The sequence below is a fragment of the Catharus ustulatus genome, chromosome 8 (genome assembly GCF_009819885.2).
Source record: "Catharus ustulatus isolate bCatUst1 chromosome 8, bCatUst1.pri.v2, whole genome shotgun sequence".
NCBI classification, from domain to species: Eukaryota; Metazoa; Chordata; class Aves; order Passeriformes; family Turdidae; genus Catharus; species Catharus ustulatus.
Window position 1 is genome coordinate 31,386,959 of NC_046228.1, and position 12,549 is coordinate 31,399,507.

Sequence of the window (12,549 nt, forward strand, 5' to 3'; positions counted from 1 at the left end):
CTGGTGGCACATGAAGTGGGGGACCCCTTTTCCTCTCCCCCTGCAGCAGCACTGCATAGTGTGGATGTCCTCAGCTGCAGTGACTGCTGCCCTGGGAGCCCCGTGAGGAGCCTGTGCTCAAAGCAGGGCACAGCCAGGATGGTGCTGAGCATGAGGGGACTCCCTGCAGCATCCTGGGGCAGCCTGGCTCTATGTGGCTGGCAAAATGTGCTGCAGTTTGGCCCTGGTGGCTCTGGCACTGGATTGGGAAGTTCAGCTCCAACCCTTTTCCCCCTTCCATGATCCTCGCACAGCTCCCTGCCTGCTGCCACCCTGCTGCCCCCTCCTGCCCAGACACACCCCATGACACTTCTACCTTCAGTCTTTATTGGTATAAAAGCCTTGAACCTAAATTATATAAAAAATGGGAGGACTGGTTTTACAGCAAGTGGCTCAAAATGGTCATGTAAGGGTCATAAATAAACGGCTGCAGTAAAAAGGTTCCCAGGGAATTCCCTTTTGAACAGTAACTCAAGGAATAACTCCAGAGATAAAAGCCCCGTGGGGAGGCCAAGCCCAGCTTGGACCTGCCACAGCTCCTGATGACATCCCACAGCAGCCACGGCCGTGTTCCTGGGGCACGGTCCCCACGGAGCAGCCCCAGCAGGGAAGGGCAGGAGGGACAGGACACATTCAGGACGTCGGGAGAGAAGGCAGCAGCTTCCCCGGGCATAGGAGAGCCTGAGCCAATGTGGGGCAGTCCTCCAAAGCGGAGCTGGCATCGTCCCCACTCCTGGTTTCCTTGGGAAGCCCCGGCTGACGGCTCCCCATGGGACAACCGTGAGGCTGCCGAGTCCATTAAGGCACAACTCGAGGATCTGTAAACACTGGCAGGGTCCGAGGGTTCGGCCAGCAATTCAAGTAAGGGTGGAAAGGGGACGGTGGCTCCCCAGCTGTGCACCCACCCAGCTGTGCCGCCCCTCGGCCTGGCGTGGTGGCGGATGGAGCGTCCTTGGTCACCTCCTGGCTGGGGGCGGCTTCAGGGCCACCTTCGGCGGGGGACACCGCTGAAAGGGGGCCGGGGGGAGGGCCGGTGCCGGCGGCCCCTCGCCGTGGCTCGGCACTTTGCTCTTCAGCGCTGGGAGAGGTTTGCTGGGCGGCTTCGGCTTCGCCTGGTGGGGAAGAGACCCGGCTGCCTCACCTGGGCACCCAGGAGAGACCGGAGCGGGGCAGGGAGCGAAGGACGGGAGGAATGTCCCCGCACAGATCGGGCTGGGGCCGTGGGGAGGGCTGGTTACCTGCGGGACCCAGCCCGGAGGGGAGCGCGGTGGCCCCCGCGGGCCGGGTGGCGGCGGCTGCAGGGTCAGCACGGGGCTGTGGGCCCGGGCCGGCCGCGGGGCCGCCGTGCTGCTGACCAGGCTGGGCTGCCCGATGTCCCGGCCCGACAGCTGGCGGCGGCCCGGCCGCGTCCGGCCGCCCTCCTGGAACAGCGGGTTGGCGAGGCCTGAGGGAGTCCCGCTGGAGCTCCTGTGGGACACAGGGACCGTGTGGGGCTGGCCCGGGCATCCCCCGAGCTCAGCCCCGAGCCGCGGAGACGGGAATTACCCTTTGTGGGAGCGCCGCGCCGCCCTGGTTCTGAGGAGCACCACGCCGCTGGCCAGCCCGACCCCGGCCACGGCCAGCACGGCCAGCGCGGCCGCCAGCGCCACGCTGCCGCTCCCTGTGGGGACCGAGCCGGGCGTGTGGGCACGGAGCGGCACCTCCCAGCCGGTGCCAGCCCCGCCCAGCTCCCTCCTCGGGATCGGGGTCCGTACCTGCGGCTATCCCCGAGATCTCCTGCTCGCAGTAGGGCGCTGCCCAGCCGGGGTCGCAGTGACATTCCCGCCTGTGGTTGCACACCTGGCAGGAGGGGACAGCGTCAGAGCGGTGGCCACGCCGCCGCGGCCCGCAGCGGCTCCGGGAGGGGCGATCCCACCGCCTACCCCGTGGTTGTTGCACTTGGCCGAGCAGTTCTTGTCACCGTAGACCTGGAGGTTCTGGCAGCGCCCGGCGTAGCAGACCTGCGGGCAGACAGCGGGGCTCTGAGGCTGCCCCGGGGCCGGTCCTCACCCCGCCCCGGCCCGGCCCGGCCCGGCACGGCTCTCACCATCTCCTCGCCGCACTTGGCACCGGTGGGCACCAGCCGCAGCTCGGCCGCCTCGCTGGCGTCGTTGCCCGCGATCACCGCCTTGCACTTGAAGCGGCCGAAGTTGTATCCGAAGGAGTAGTAGCCGCTGCCGAGGATGGGCTGGGTGTTGTCGCTCAGGCACAGCAGCGTGCCGCACTTGACATCCCTGCGGGACACGCAGCCGTGAGCCCGGCGGGCGCAGCTCGGCCGGGCTGGGGCATCCCCGCTCCCCCCGTGCTCACTTGGGGCTGCAGGGCTGCTTGCCGTACTCGGTGAGGCAGTGCAGGTGAACGTGCTGCTGGCTGTTGTGCTTGAAGCAGATATCAGGAGCCACCTGCGCCTCTGCGGGACACACGGGAAGGGTCACAGGGAGCCGGAGCCCGCTGCATTAGGGGGCACAGCCGGGCCCGGGGGGCTCCAGGCGCATCCCAGGAGGATGGGCAGGGAGGGGGCCCTACCTGCGCCCCAGAGCGCCCGGCACTGCTCGCCGTGCGAAGGACAGGCCCCGTTGTAGCAGTAGCCCTTGCCGTGCTGGCAGGAGATGCCGTTCTCCTGGAACACGTCCTCCGGGCACTCGGCGCTGAGCCCGCTGCAGTGCTCGGCGAGGTCGCAGTCGTTCTTGCTGGCCCGGCAGAGCACACCTGCAGCCTTCACCTGCACGGAGAACAGGGATGCCAGCTCTGCCTGGATGCTCTCACTTCTCCAGGCACCACAGCACAGCAGCACCCTGGTCTGGGAAACGTCTGCCAGCACCCTGTGGATCCAGATGCTGACACTCTGCTACTGACTGAGCTGCTGCACAGCACAGAGACTCCTCCAGGGCTCGGACCGGCTCTTCCCGTGCTTAAGAACCTGCCGAGCTGCTCCCCTGTGGATGGCAGTACCTTGCAGTCCTGGCAGCATTCCCCCCGGGCACACTCGGCTCCCTCTCTCAGCTGGCACGTGGTGGCATTGCAGCAGCGGTCCGAACACTCCTGCGAGACAGGGATGGGCTGAAACCCTCCTGGAAGCCCCCTGAAGGACCCTTTCCTTCCTTCCTGCCATGTCACCAGGTGCCCATAGCAATGTAGCTGCCATGGGCAGAACCACGGGCCAAAACCACAACATCCCAGGTGGGGACCATTCCTGCTGCCTCTTTATCCCCATTACCAACAAAGGACCAGAAAGGATTTTTTCAGAAGATGGACCCTGAGCTGGGACCCTTTGCACGTCTCCAGGTAGGAGAAAAAGTGAGGATTTCTGTGCTCCTTGGAATAGGGGAACATTCCTCCAAGTCTCGGCACAGGGCTGTGACCAGGGATTTATCCCAGAGGCTGTGTCTCAATTCCACACCACCCCCATGATGTGCTGGTAGGGATGAGGAGCAGCTCTTGAAAGAACAACATGCACCCAATGTCCCCTCCTGGGTCCCCTCTTTGGAGGACATGGGGGGATGTCCATCTTTCCATAAAACCACAGCCAGCCACATGAAGGGGGGCACACACAAACATCCTCCACTAGTTATTTTTTGGCATCAGGTGCACAAGGGGAGTGTCTTTTGGGCAGATCTCAGGCCCCTGCTGCCCACCCTCCTTCCCAGCCCTTTGGGGAGCCCCCCTACCTCTGGCGTGCCGCAGTCACACTGCTCTCCCCGCTCCACAAACTGGTTCCCGCACACCGGGCCCCCGTACAGCTCGTCCGCCCGCGGCGCGTTCAGCAGGCAGCTGGTCCGGGGGTCCCCCAGGAACTGCCACATGTCCTGCTCGCTGCACTGGCTGAAGAGCTTGGGGTAAACCAGCCTGGAGGGGCACAGAACAGAGAGGTTGTGAGCAGAGAGCCCAGGGGAAGCTGCAGGGCCACCCACAGGCTGAGAGGCACCTGCTGTGGGGTGGGGTGGAATGTCCATCCACACATGACCATCTCACTGGTTCCACCCCGTCAGAGGACACCTCGGTGTATTTGCTCCCCCTGGCTCCTTCACTCACCCAACGCTCCCTGCCATGACACACCCCCCGTCAGCTTTGGGCACGGGGCAGCGGCAGCCGGCGACTTCCTCGTCATGAGACATGCCCAGGTTGTGCCCCATCTCGTGAGCCAAGGTGGATGCGGCACCAATGGGGTTCGTGCTGTGATCCTGTGGGAAAAACCCTTGTGGTTCCTCCACAGCTTCTCCCCAGGGCTGCTGGGGCCCTACAAAGCCTCCTCACACTGCCACGCTCAGGTAAGGGATGGCACAAGGTGGACGTGGTCCCATGGCCCCTCAGGATGCCCAGATTGGTCTCTCAGGGCTGGCAGTGAGCTTAAAGTGGCTGCTCCAAAAATGGTATTTTGTGGTGGGTCTGCAATGCTACAGGTCCCACAGCCAACCTCTCCTGCTCCTGGGGAGGGATGAGGAGCACAGCCAGTCCCAGCCACCTGATAGCCTCCTAAAATCCCAGCTCCTGTGTCCATGGAGCTTCTCTGGGAGGCTTTCCAAGTGTACCAAAGGTACCACAGGTACCCAGCTGGGTGCCCACAGCCCCAGCACTTCTCTGAGGGGTCAGAGATGCCAGGGACCAAATCCAGCCTTAAGGCTGCAGAGGGGGAAAGCTGGGGATCAGTGGAGAAGGCTCTGGAGGGTGCAGTGCAGGGAAGGCAGGGCACAGCACCCACCTGGTTGACACCTCCCGAGTCCCTGGTGCACATCACCAGCTTCTTGGCCAGCCCCACCGTGTTGCCATGGAAGTCCACGCCCCTGTGGGATGGAGATGCCACGATGGCCACGTGCCCTGGGCGGTGTCAGGGCTGGGAGGGTGGCGAGGTGGTGGCCCCCTGTCCTTACGTGATCAGCTGGGCGTTGTCGTGGGGCTTCTTCCGCAGCAGCTCCGACTCCCGCCAGTGCAGGAAGTTGTCCAGAGTCACTTCGGGCTTGGGGCTGACCGTGATTTTGTCCCTGTGGTTCCACACCTCCAGGCCAATCAGGGCCACCCGCAGGCGAAGGGGCTGGTAGAGCTGGGGTGGGGCATAGCCCAGAGAGAGCCTGGATTTGGGCTGCAGCCGAGCCCAGGATGCTCCTCACTGTTAGGGAGCTCTGTCACCCCCAATAAATTACACAGGCTGGGGTGACCATGTAGACAGGATTTCCCCCCAAACCTCTGGGCTCTCTCTTGGCTGGCAAAGGCTGGGATGCTGCTCCCTCACTGCTAACCAACAACTGAGGCTGAAGCAAAGCCATCAGGAAACACACCATGGTGCAGTGCATCCCTCCCTTTGCTAGCAGCCACTCCAGCCTGTGGCCATTGGGCATGCTCCCAGGGGTTACAGGACAAAATTTCCCTTCCCTTATGGACAGAGCTGAGCCACTCCTCATGTCCACACTGCAGAGGAGGTTGGCCAAGGGATGCAGTCACCCTGCAGCAGCTCCCTGTGGGCCTGAGATTGGCTCCAGCTCCACCACCCCACTCGTGCTAGCCTGCCTGCACCTCCTCTGTGCCCACACTGGGGCTGGAGGGCAGGTCCAGAGCCCTGGTCTCACCTTGTCCACGTGGTTCACAATTTCCTTCATGCGGTTCTGCACGGTGCGGAGGTCCTTGTGCTTCCTGAACTGTGGGAAGGACACAGAGAGATTTCCAGGGTGGCTTTGAGCTCCTCAGTGCAGGGTGTGACAGCAAACCCACAGGCACCATCTCTCCCCTCTTTACCTCCTGGTTGTCTGCCACCAGGACCAGCTCCACGTACCGGGGACCTTTTTGTATTGGACCTGATTTCTGAAAAGGAAGAGGAAAGTGGGGTTCAGCTTGCAGCTTGCCAAGCCGGGCAGCTGAGCCTCCCATGGGATGTGTCGGACCCTGAAGGACCTTCCAAGGTTAGCAGGTCTCCTAGCTCAGCCCTGGGATGTTGTTTTGCTGGGTTTCAGGCTTCTTCCAGCTTGCATGCTGGAAAACCCAAGCCTGCTGCTGGGATAACCCACCAGGCTCTGCGGGCATCACATGGGGTGGGAGGGTGCTCCTGCTAATGGCACAGGATCCTAGGGCTTGTTCTGATCACGAGCCACCTGTGTTGGGGCACTCCTGGGAGAGGGGCATCGCCCCCATCCTCCCCGGGACTTCACAGAGCTCAGGAAGGAGCAGCCGTGCAATCCCTACCCAGCGGTAGAGCTTCATGGCTGCGGGGATTTTGGGCTCGTGGTCGTACTCCAGGGTGGTTCCGGGCTCCCGGCAGATGCCGCGTTTTCCCCGCAGGTGAGCTGCTCGGTACACGGCGTGCCGGCCGGCCACTGCCCCCTCCAGCGGCTCCAGCAGGAAGGTGGTCTCATTCACCCGGAAAAACCCGCTGGAGAGGGAGAGAGAGAGGGCAGGCGTCAGGCAGGGGTCATGGACAGACCCTACACACATCCCTGGAAGTGCCTGTGATATGTGCCCCATCCCTGGAAGTGTTCAAGGCCAGGCTGGAACAACCAGGACTAGTGGAAGGTGTGGGACTTAAGGTCCCTTCCATCCCAAACCATTCCGGGATTCAGTATAAATACAACTGCCAAAATGGCTGGGGACAAGCTATGGCACCCACAGCACAGGGAGCATCCAGTCCTTTAGGCAGCAGGAATGTCCTGGGGCTCAGCATGGATGGATCCAGCGAGGGCACTCCTGCCCGGAGCTCCTGTGGTGTCAGGGCTCCACTCTCACTGCACTGCCATGAGTCAGCCCCCCAAAAGTGCCGAGCCCTTTCCTGCCGGGCACCCAGCCGGGGTCAGCACCTCCAGCAGGAAGAGGGATGTCGTGTTCCCTTCCCGCAGGGGAAAGCTGAGCTCTCACTCCATCAGCACGGCCGGGGCTGGGTCACTCCGGCTCACCGGGGCTGGGACACTCCGGCTCACCGGGGCTGGGTCACTCTGGGTCCCCGGGGCTCTGTCCCCCTGGCTCACCGCAGCGTGTGCCGAGGCTGGGTGCTGTCCCCAGCCAGAGCAGGGCTCCAGGGAGCCGGGCCCTACCTGAGCCCGCTGCAGGTGCTGATGCTCGCTGCCGAGCCGGGGTGTCCCCGCACGCTGCCCTGGTAGAAGCAGTGATCCTGCCGAGAGAGCGGGCAGAGGTGTGGGGGCTGCCCCACAGGGCTGGGAAGGCTGCTCCCCCCGGAGCCAGCCCCTACCTGGGTGTCTGACTTCTCGGTGATCTCGGAGCCGTCGGCCGAGTAGTGAGTCTCGGTGTAGTGCTGTCCCAGCAGGGCCCTGCGGGGTGGGGAGGGGGCGTCAGCAGTGACCTCGTTTGAGGGAGAGCACGTGGGGACTGTGATCCTCCCCAGCTGAGCTTGGCAAGGAGGGAATAAAGTGCTCTGGGCTGAGGCTTAGGTCACCAGTGCAGTAATACCTTGGAGAAGGGGTGCTCATGGCAGGGTGGGGTGCAAACCCCCTCAGGCCACCCCACCTGCACTCACCTGTTCTTCTCCAGCCACAGCAGGTATTCCCTGCCCTCGGCACGGACGCTGTAGAGGACGTGGTCTGGGTAGGTGCTCTGCAGGAAAGAGAGGTGCCATCAGAGAGCCACTGCCAGCAGGAGCCAGAGCTGCCCCAGAGGGGCCCCGTCCTACCCAGAAAGGGACAGGGTCTGTGTGTGCCCTGCCCAGGGACCGGGAGCCTGGCTGCTCGCCCTGGAGGCATCCAGCAAAGACACAGGAAATCAGAAGAGAAGGAAGAAAGCATGTGGGCAATAACGCAAATCCCCTGCACATCCTGAGATGAAGAACAGGTCACCCGCAAGGAGACGGAGTCAGCAAAGTCTGATTTCCCGTGTCTGACACATGGCTGCAGATGGCCACGCCAGGGACTGAGGTTTCCTACTCATCAGTCACAGAGCTCCTTTTTTGGGGTCTGAGTTCAGCACTTACTCACCAGCTGAACCACAAAGATCCCGATGGCTCTTATCAGCAGAGACTTCTTCCTCCCTGACTGATCTAGCACGCCACATCACGTTTAGGGAACTTGGCTCTCCTCAGCCTCTCAGAGCAGATTTTAGTATCACTGTGTCCCAGATCCCCTTTTCCCGTGGGAGGGAGCCAGGATGGCTGTGGCTCAGCCAGCCGAACCCTGAGCCCTCAGGATGGAGATGTTCCTACAGGAAAAGTGTTTCCCTCTGAGCTATCTTGTGATCTCATCCCACTGGGGTCACTGGGAAAGAGTCATGGCCCCTTGCCAGGCTGTGCCCTTGCCACCAGGAATCTGAGATGTCTCCTGAGGGCACATCCACCTCTCCTGAGGGCACATCCTCAGCCCTTGCAGAATCCAGGTGTGGAGAGAGCTGAGTCAAAGGCAAAGCAAACCTTTCCCATGGGGCCAGCATTCCTCAGGGATGAGGTGTGCTGCCTCTCCCCGGGGAGGATGACAGCAAGGGCTGTCATACCGTGGCTCAGCATTCTCAAGGGGATGATCTGCACCCTGGAAGGAGCAGAAAGCCCTGCTGACTCAGTGCCAGCGGGGCCAGGTGAGAGGCTTTGCCTGTCACTCAGCTGCCCCCATTCTCCCTGCTTTGCAATTCCAGGCCATCACGCCGGCGCGCTCGCGGGTCCCTGGAAAATTCTTCTCTTATGAACAGTGTCTCCCGCCTGTCCCGACCCCTGTCCGCCAACAAAGCCATCCTTTGTTATTGTTGGCAACGCCAAGGCCAGAAGAGGTCTTAAGGAATGGCAGGAAAGCACTTGGAAGGGGGTGCTGGGTCAGGGAGCGTCTCTTGGAGACGACCGCAGGGCAAGTTTAAAATAAAAAGCCCTGATGAAGCTTCTCTGAATCACCCCCTTCCTCATTAGCATGGGCTGTGCAAGGGCTCCAGATGGGAAGGCTTTGGGAGCAGCCCTGCGAGCCCCGTGGCCGTGCTGAGCCAGCACAGCAGAGCCACAAGCAGAGTGCAGGGAGAGCAGGGATTTCTCCCAGCTGGTCTCAGTAAAAGACCCAGAGAGCTTGCAGAGGATGGGATGGGATGTCCCATCCCAGCTGAGCTCAGGGTGTTCCTTCCCTGAGTGGGAAGAGGCCTTGCAGCAGGGATGGGGCTCACTTTTCCAGACTCCTTTCCATGAAGAACCCACTCCCTGCTGTGCAGATGGGAAGGCTGGCACCCAGGAGATCCTGTGCTGGGCTCAGATCCCAGGGCTCCACCCTGCCTGCAGGGATGAACTTCTGGATTTAAGCAAAGCCAGGGGGTAGCTGGTCTGCTTCAACCCTCACTGGGCAGGTGGCCCTGCTGGACCAACCCCATGTGTCCCAGTCACTCCAGCCCCAGAACCAGCTCCTGGTGCCCTGTGCCTGTCCTGGCTACAAGGAGGAGGCAGCATGGACAGTACCCATCTCTGTCTCAGAGGGGCTTGGTGGTGGTCAGACCTTGCTGAGAGCTTCTCCCTCACCCAGATAACCAGGAGAGCAAACCTAACCTCAATCCAATAGGAAACAAAAGGGCTTGGAAAGCAGGAGATTTCCTACCCTCAACAAGGCAGGTTTGGGATGCCCAAGGATGACCCAAGCCAAGACCAAACCCAGGTGCCACCCATCAGACAGCCCCCGTGGCAGTCCCGAGGTGCACAGCTCATGGCAGATGTCTTCTCCAGAGGGATCCCGAGGTGGGTGCGCTCCCCTTTCCGGGGGGATCGGTGCGGAGCCGCCCGGCGCACACCCGGCACAGATGGCGGCTCTAAAATAGCCTGGGGAATGTTTATCTCGTGGACAAGTTTAGGTTTCTAGAGCAGGGAAAAACAGATGCTTTCGGGGAGTGTTTTTGAAGCTAGCTTATCAGGAAGGGTTTGAATCACAGAGGAACGTGCTGTATGGCACCAGGGAATACGTGTCCCCAGTCCCTCCATGCCTCCAGGCGCTAAAATCGGTGCTTTTGGGTCTAGAAAGGGAATTTTTAAAAAATTGGCTGAATTTCACTGTAAGGCAATGAGGAAAGTGTCTTTGAGGTCGTGGCATCCTACAGACATCGACATCAAGCAGTCCAAACTCCTGACTCAAACCCCATTCCTTTCCCCAAATTGCCAGGTTTCCCAAGAAAAACAACACTGACTTGCTTTCATGTGGATTTCTGCAACTTTCTGATTCTTATTTCTCCGTCCCAAAGGACAAAAAAAGCCCCAACTTCAGCAGACACAGCAAGAAAAGTGCTTACAGCTCCACGAGGCTCTGCAAACCCCTCCTTAAGGAAAGACCAGATGTCACAAGACCACAGCAAGGCTGCAAGAGGTGGCACCGCTGGGTCACGTCTCTAAAGAAAGCACTGGAGAAAGCAGCTCCTCTCTCCAGGAGTGCACCCCGCTCTCTGCAGGTCCTAATTAGACCCAAACCAGCCCAGAAAAGCTGTTCTGACCAACTGCTTCAGCCTCTCCATCCTCTGGGATGGAAGCAATGCAAGGAAATGGGAAGCACGGCCGTTCTTTTGGTGCAGGGCTGAGGGGGTTTGACCAAATCCTTGGTCAAGGGGTCCAGCTCTGAGCCTGGTGGTGGGACAAGATCCCTGCTGATTGCAGCAGGGGCGGCTGCGGCGAGCTGTGACTCACCGGAGGCGCAGAGAGGTCCCTCTTCCCCCGGGGCACCCGCAGCTCCCGCGGCAGCACCGTCTCGTACTTCTCGACGTGGGGCAGCTGCTCCTCCAGCCCGGCACCGGAGCCTGCAGAAAACCCAAGGGCTTTGAGACAGATCCCCGGGAACAACCGATCATAGAATATCCCGAGCTGGAATGGTCCCACAGGGATCGCTGCACAGACACCCCAACAACCCCACCCTGAGCATCCCTTGGAGCAGTGTCCAAGCACTCCTGCAGCTCTGGCAGCCTCGTGGCTGTGCCCATTCCTGGGGATCCTGGGCAGTGCCAGCACCCTCTGGGGGAAGAACCTTGCCCTGATACCCACCCTACAGCTTCACGCCGCTCCCTCGGGACTGAAGCCAGGGGGCAACGAGAGCAGCCAGCGTGAAAGTGCAGAGATGACCCCGAAGAGCAAGTCCTGAGATACCTGCTGGTATTTCCAGGGAGCTGCAGCACCCCCAGCTCGGCGCCCACAGAGCGCTCAGCATCACCTGAGAGCCAGCAAGTCCCTTCGGGGTTAGAAACCCCGCCGAGCCCCTGGTGCAGCAGCACAGAGGGAGCTTTTCCAGCTCCCCATGGTGATGCCACCGCGTGTGACTCGGCGTCTGGCGGCTGTGGGGGCTGTTTGGGAGAGCGGCTGGTGCCTGGGTGGCTCAGCCCCCTCCCAGCCTTCCTTGGATGTCGGAACGGAGAATTCCTGCCATAAGCCCTGTTCTTTTCCCGGGAGCCCCAAACGCCGGGTTCGGATGGGGCTGGGTGCTGGGTCTGGGCGTGCCCACGGCCCTCGCTCACGGCTGGGAGCCGGACGAGCCACGGGCGACCGGCCGAGTGACGGGGCACTCCCGGCTCGCCGCGGGCCACCGGCTGCGACCCTTCTCTCGCCTTCCGAGGTGCCCGCACGGCCCGGCGGGGCCGGGAGGCACCGGGAGCATCCCCGTGGGAGCGAGCCTGGCCCCGGGCGTCCCTTCTCCATCACCTTCCTCCTCGGGGGCCGAGAACAGAGGCGCACCCCAGGACTTCCCCGGGAAAGCATCCCCATCCCGCGGCGCCTGCATCCCGGTGCCTCCATCCCTGCCCCATCCCTGCCGAGGTCCTGCCGCACGCCCCCCAAACTCCTCGCCCGCCCCGTCCCGCGCCTGCCGCCCTCCCCCGGGACCCCAGGCTCACCTCGGGCCGGCAGCAGCAGCATCAGCAGCGGCAGCGGCAGCAGGAGCGGCGGGGCCATGGCTCGGAGGTCCCGCCGTGCCCCCGCTCGCCGCGCCGCCGGCAGCCCCCGCCCGCCGTGAGTCACCCACAGGCACGGACGGGACGGGGCGGGGCGCGGCGGGACGGGCCGCCCACGGCGGGGGAGCGGCGGCGGGGCTGGGGGACACGGGGACCGGGGCGGGCTGGGGGCTCTGGGGACCAGGGGACATCGCGGCACTTGGGGAGGCTGCCCCCGTGGGTGTCCGCAGGGAAATGTGGAGTGTCCACGGAGCGTTCGAGGGAGGGTGGTGTGGGGCATCGCGGGGCTCTGAGAGGCTTTGGGGCACTGGGGACTGTCCCCGGGCAATCACGGGGGTCCGTGGGGAATTGAGAAGGGTACACAGGGGCACCTCGAGAGTCCGTGGGACTTTAGGGATGGGGCACTGGAGAGGGTCCACGGGCTATTGAGGCTGTCCACGGAGAATCGGGGCGGTCCGTGGGGCATCACGGGCGTCCGTGGGGCACTGGGAACTGCCCACGGGGCATTTGAGGAGGGATGAGGTTGCCAGAGGCACCTGGAGGGTCCGGAGGGCACTGGACAGGGGTCACACGGCATCAGGGGAGGGATGGTCCCTGGGGCAAGGGGGAGGATACCCAGGGTGCCAGGGAAGGCTCACAGGACACCGGTGGGTGTCCGTGGGACAC

The 12,549-nt window shown here is 62.7% G+C and overlaps 1 protein-coding gene across 1 annotated transcript; it reads right to left on the reverse strand.

The window, feature by feature from the left end:
- Nucleotides 1-66: 66 nt before the first annotated feature.
- Nucleotides 67-11,894, reverse strand: ADAM8 (ADAM metallopeptidase domain 8). Its single transcript, XM_033066564.1, has 21 exons — nucleotides 11,827-11,894; nucleotides 10,634-10,743; nucleotides 7,532-7,608; nucleotides 7,247-7,325; nucleotides 7,092-7,168; nucleotides 6,250-6,436; nucleotides 5,806-5,871; nucleotides 5,640-5,708; nucleotides 4,947-5,116; nucleotides 4,778-4,859; nucleotides 4,111-4,259; nucleotides 3,747-3,924; nucleotides 3,031-3,120; nucleotides 2,605-2,800; nucleotides 2,389-2,488; nucleotides 2,126-2,312; nucleotides 1,962-2,039; nucleotides 1,794-1,878; nucleotides 1,585-1,699; nucleotides 1,363-1,506; nucleotides 67-1,203 (listed from the first exon to the last, which is right to left on the reverse strand). Exons 1-21 carry the CDS (start codon nucleotides 11,882-11,884, stop codon nucleotides 996-998), a joined length of 2,505 nt encoding a protein of 834 aa, XP_032922455.1. The 5' UTR covers nucleotides 11,885-11,894; the 3' UTR covers nucleotides 67-995.
- Between the last annotated feature and the right edge of the window lie 655 nt (nucleotides 11,895-12,549).

Bases quoted from the DNA above. Each gene is read 5' to 3' on its own strand.
- ADAM8 (XM_033066564.1), bottom strand. From the start codon at position 11,884: ATGGCCCCGCCGCTCCTGCTGCCGCTGCCGCTGCTGATGCTGCTGCTG. The intron at 2,313-2,388 runs GTGAGCACGGGG...CGTGTCCCGCAG, and splicing joins AAGCAGCCCTGCAGCCCCAA to GGATGTCAAGTGCGGCACGC. The intron at 2,040-2,125 runs GTGAGAGCCGTG...GTCTGCCCGCAG, and splicing joins CCAAGTGCGGCGAGGAGATG to GTCTGCTACGCCGGGCGCTG.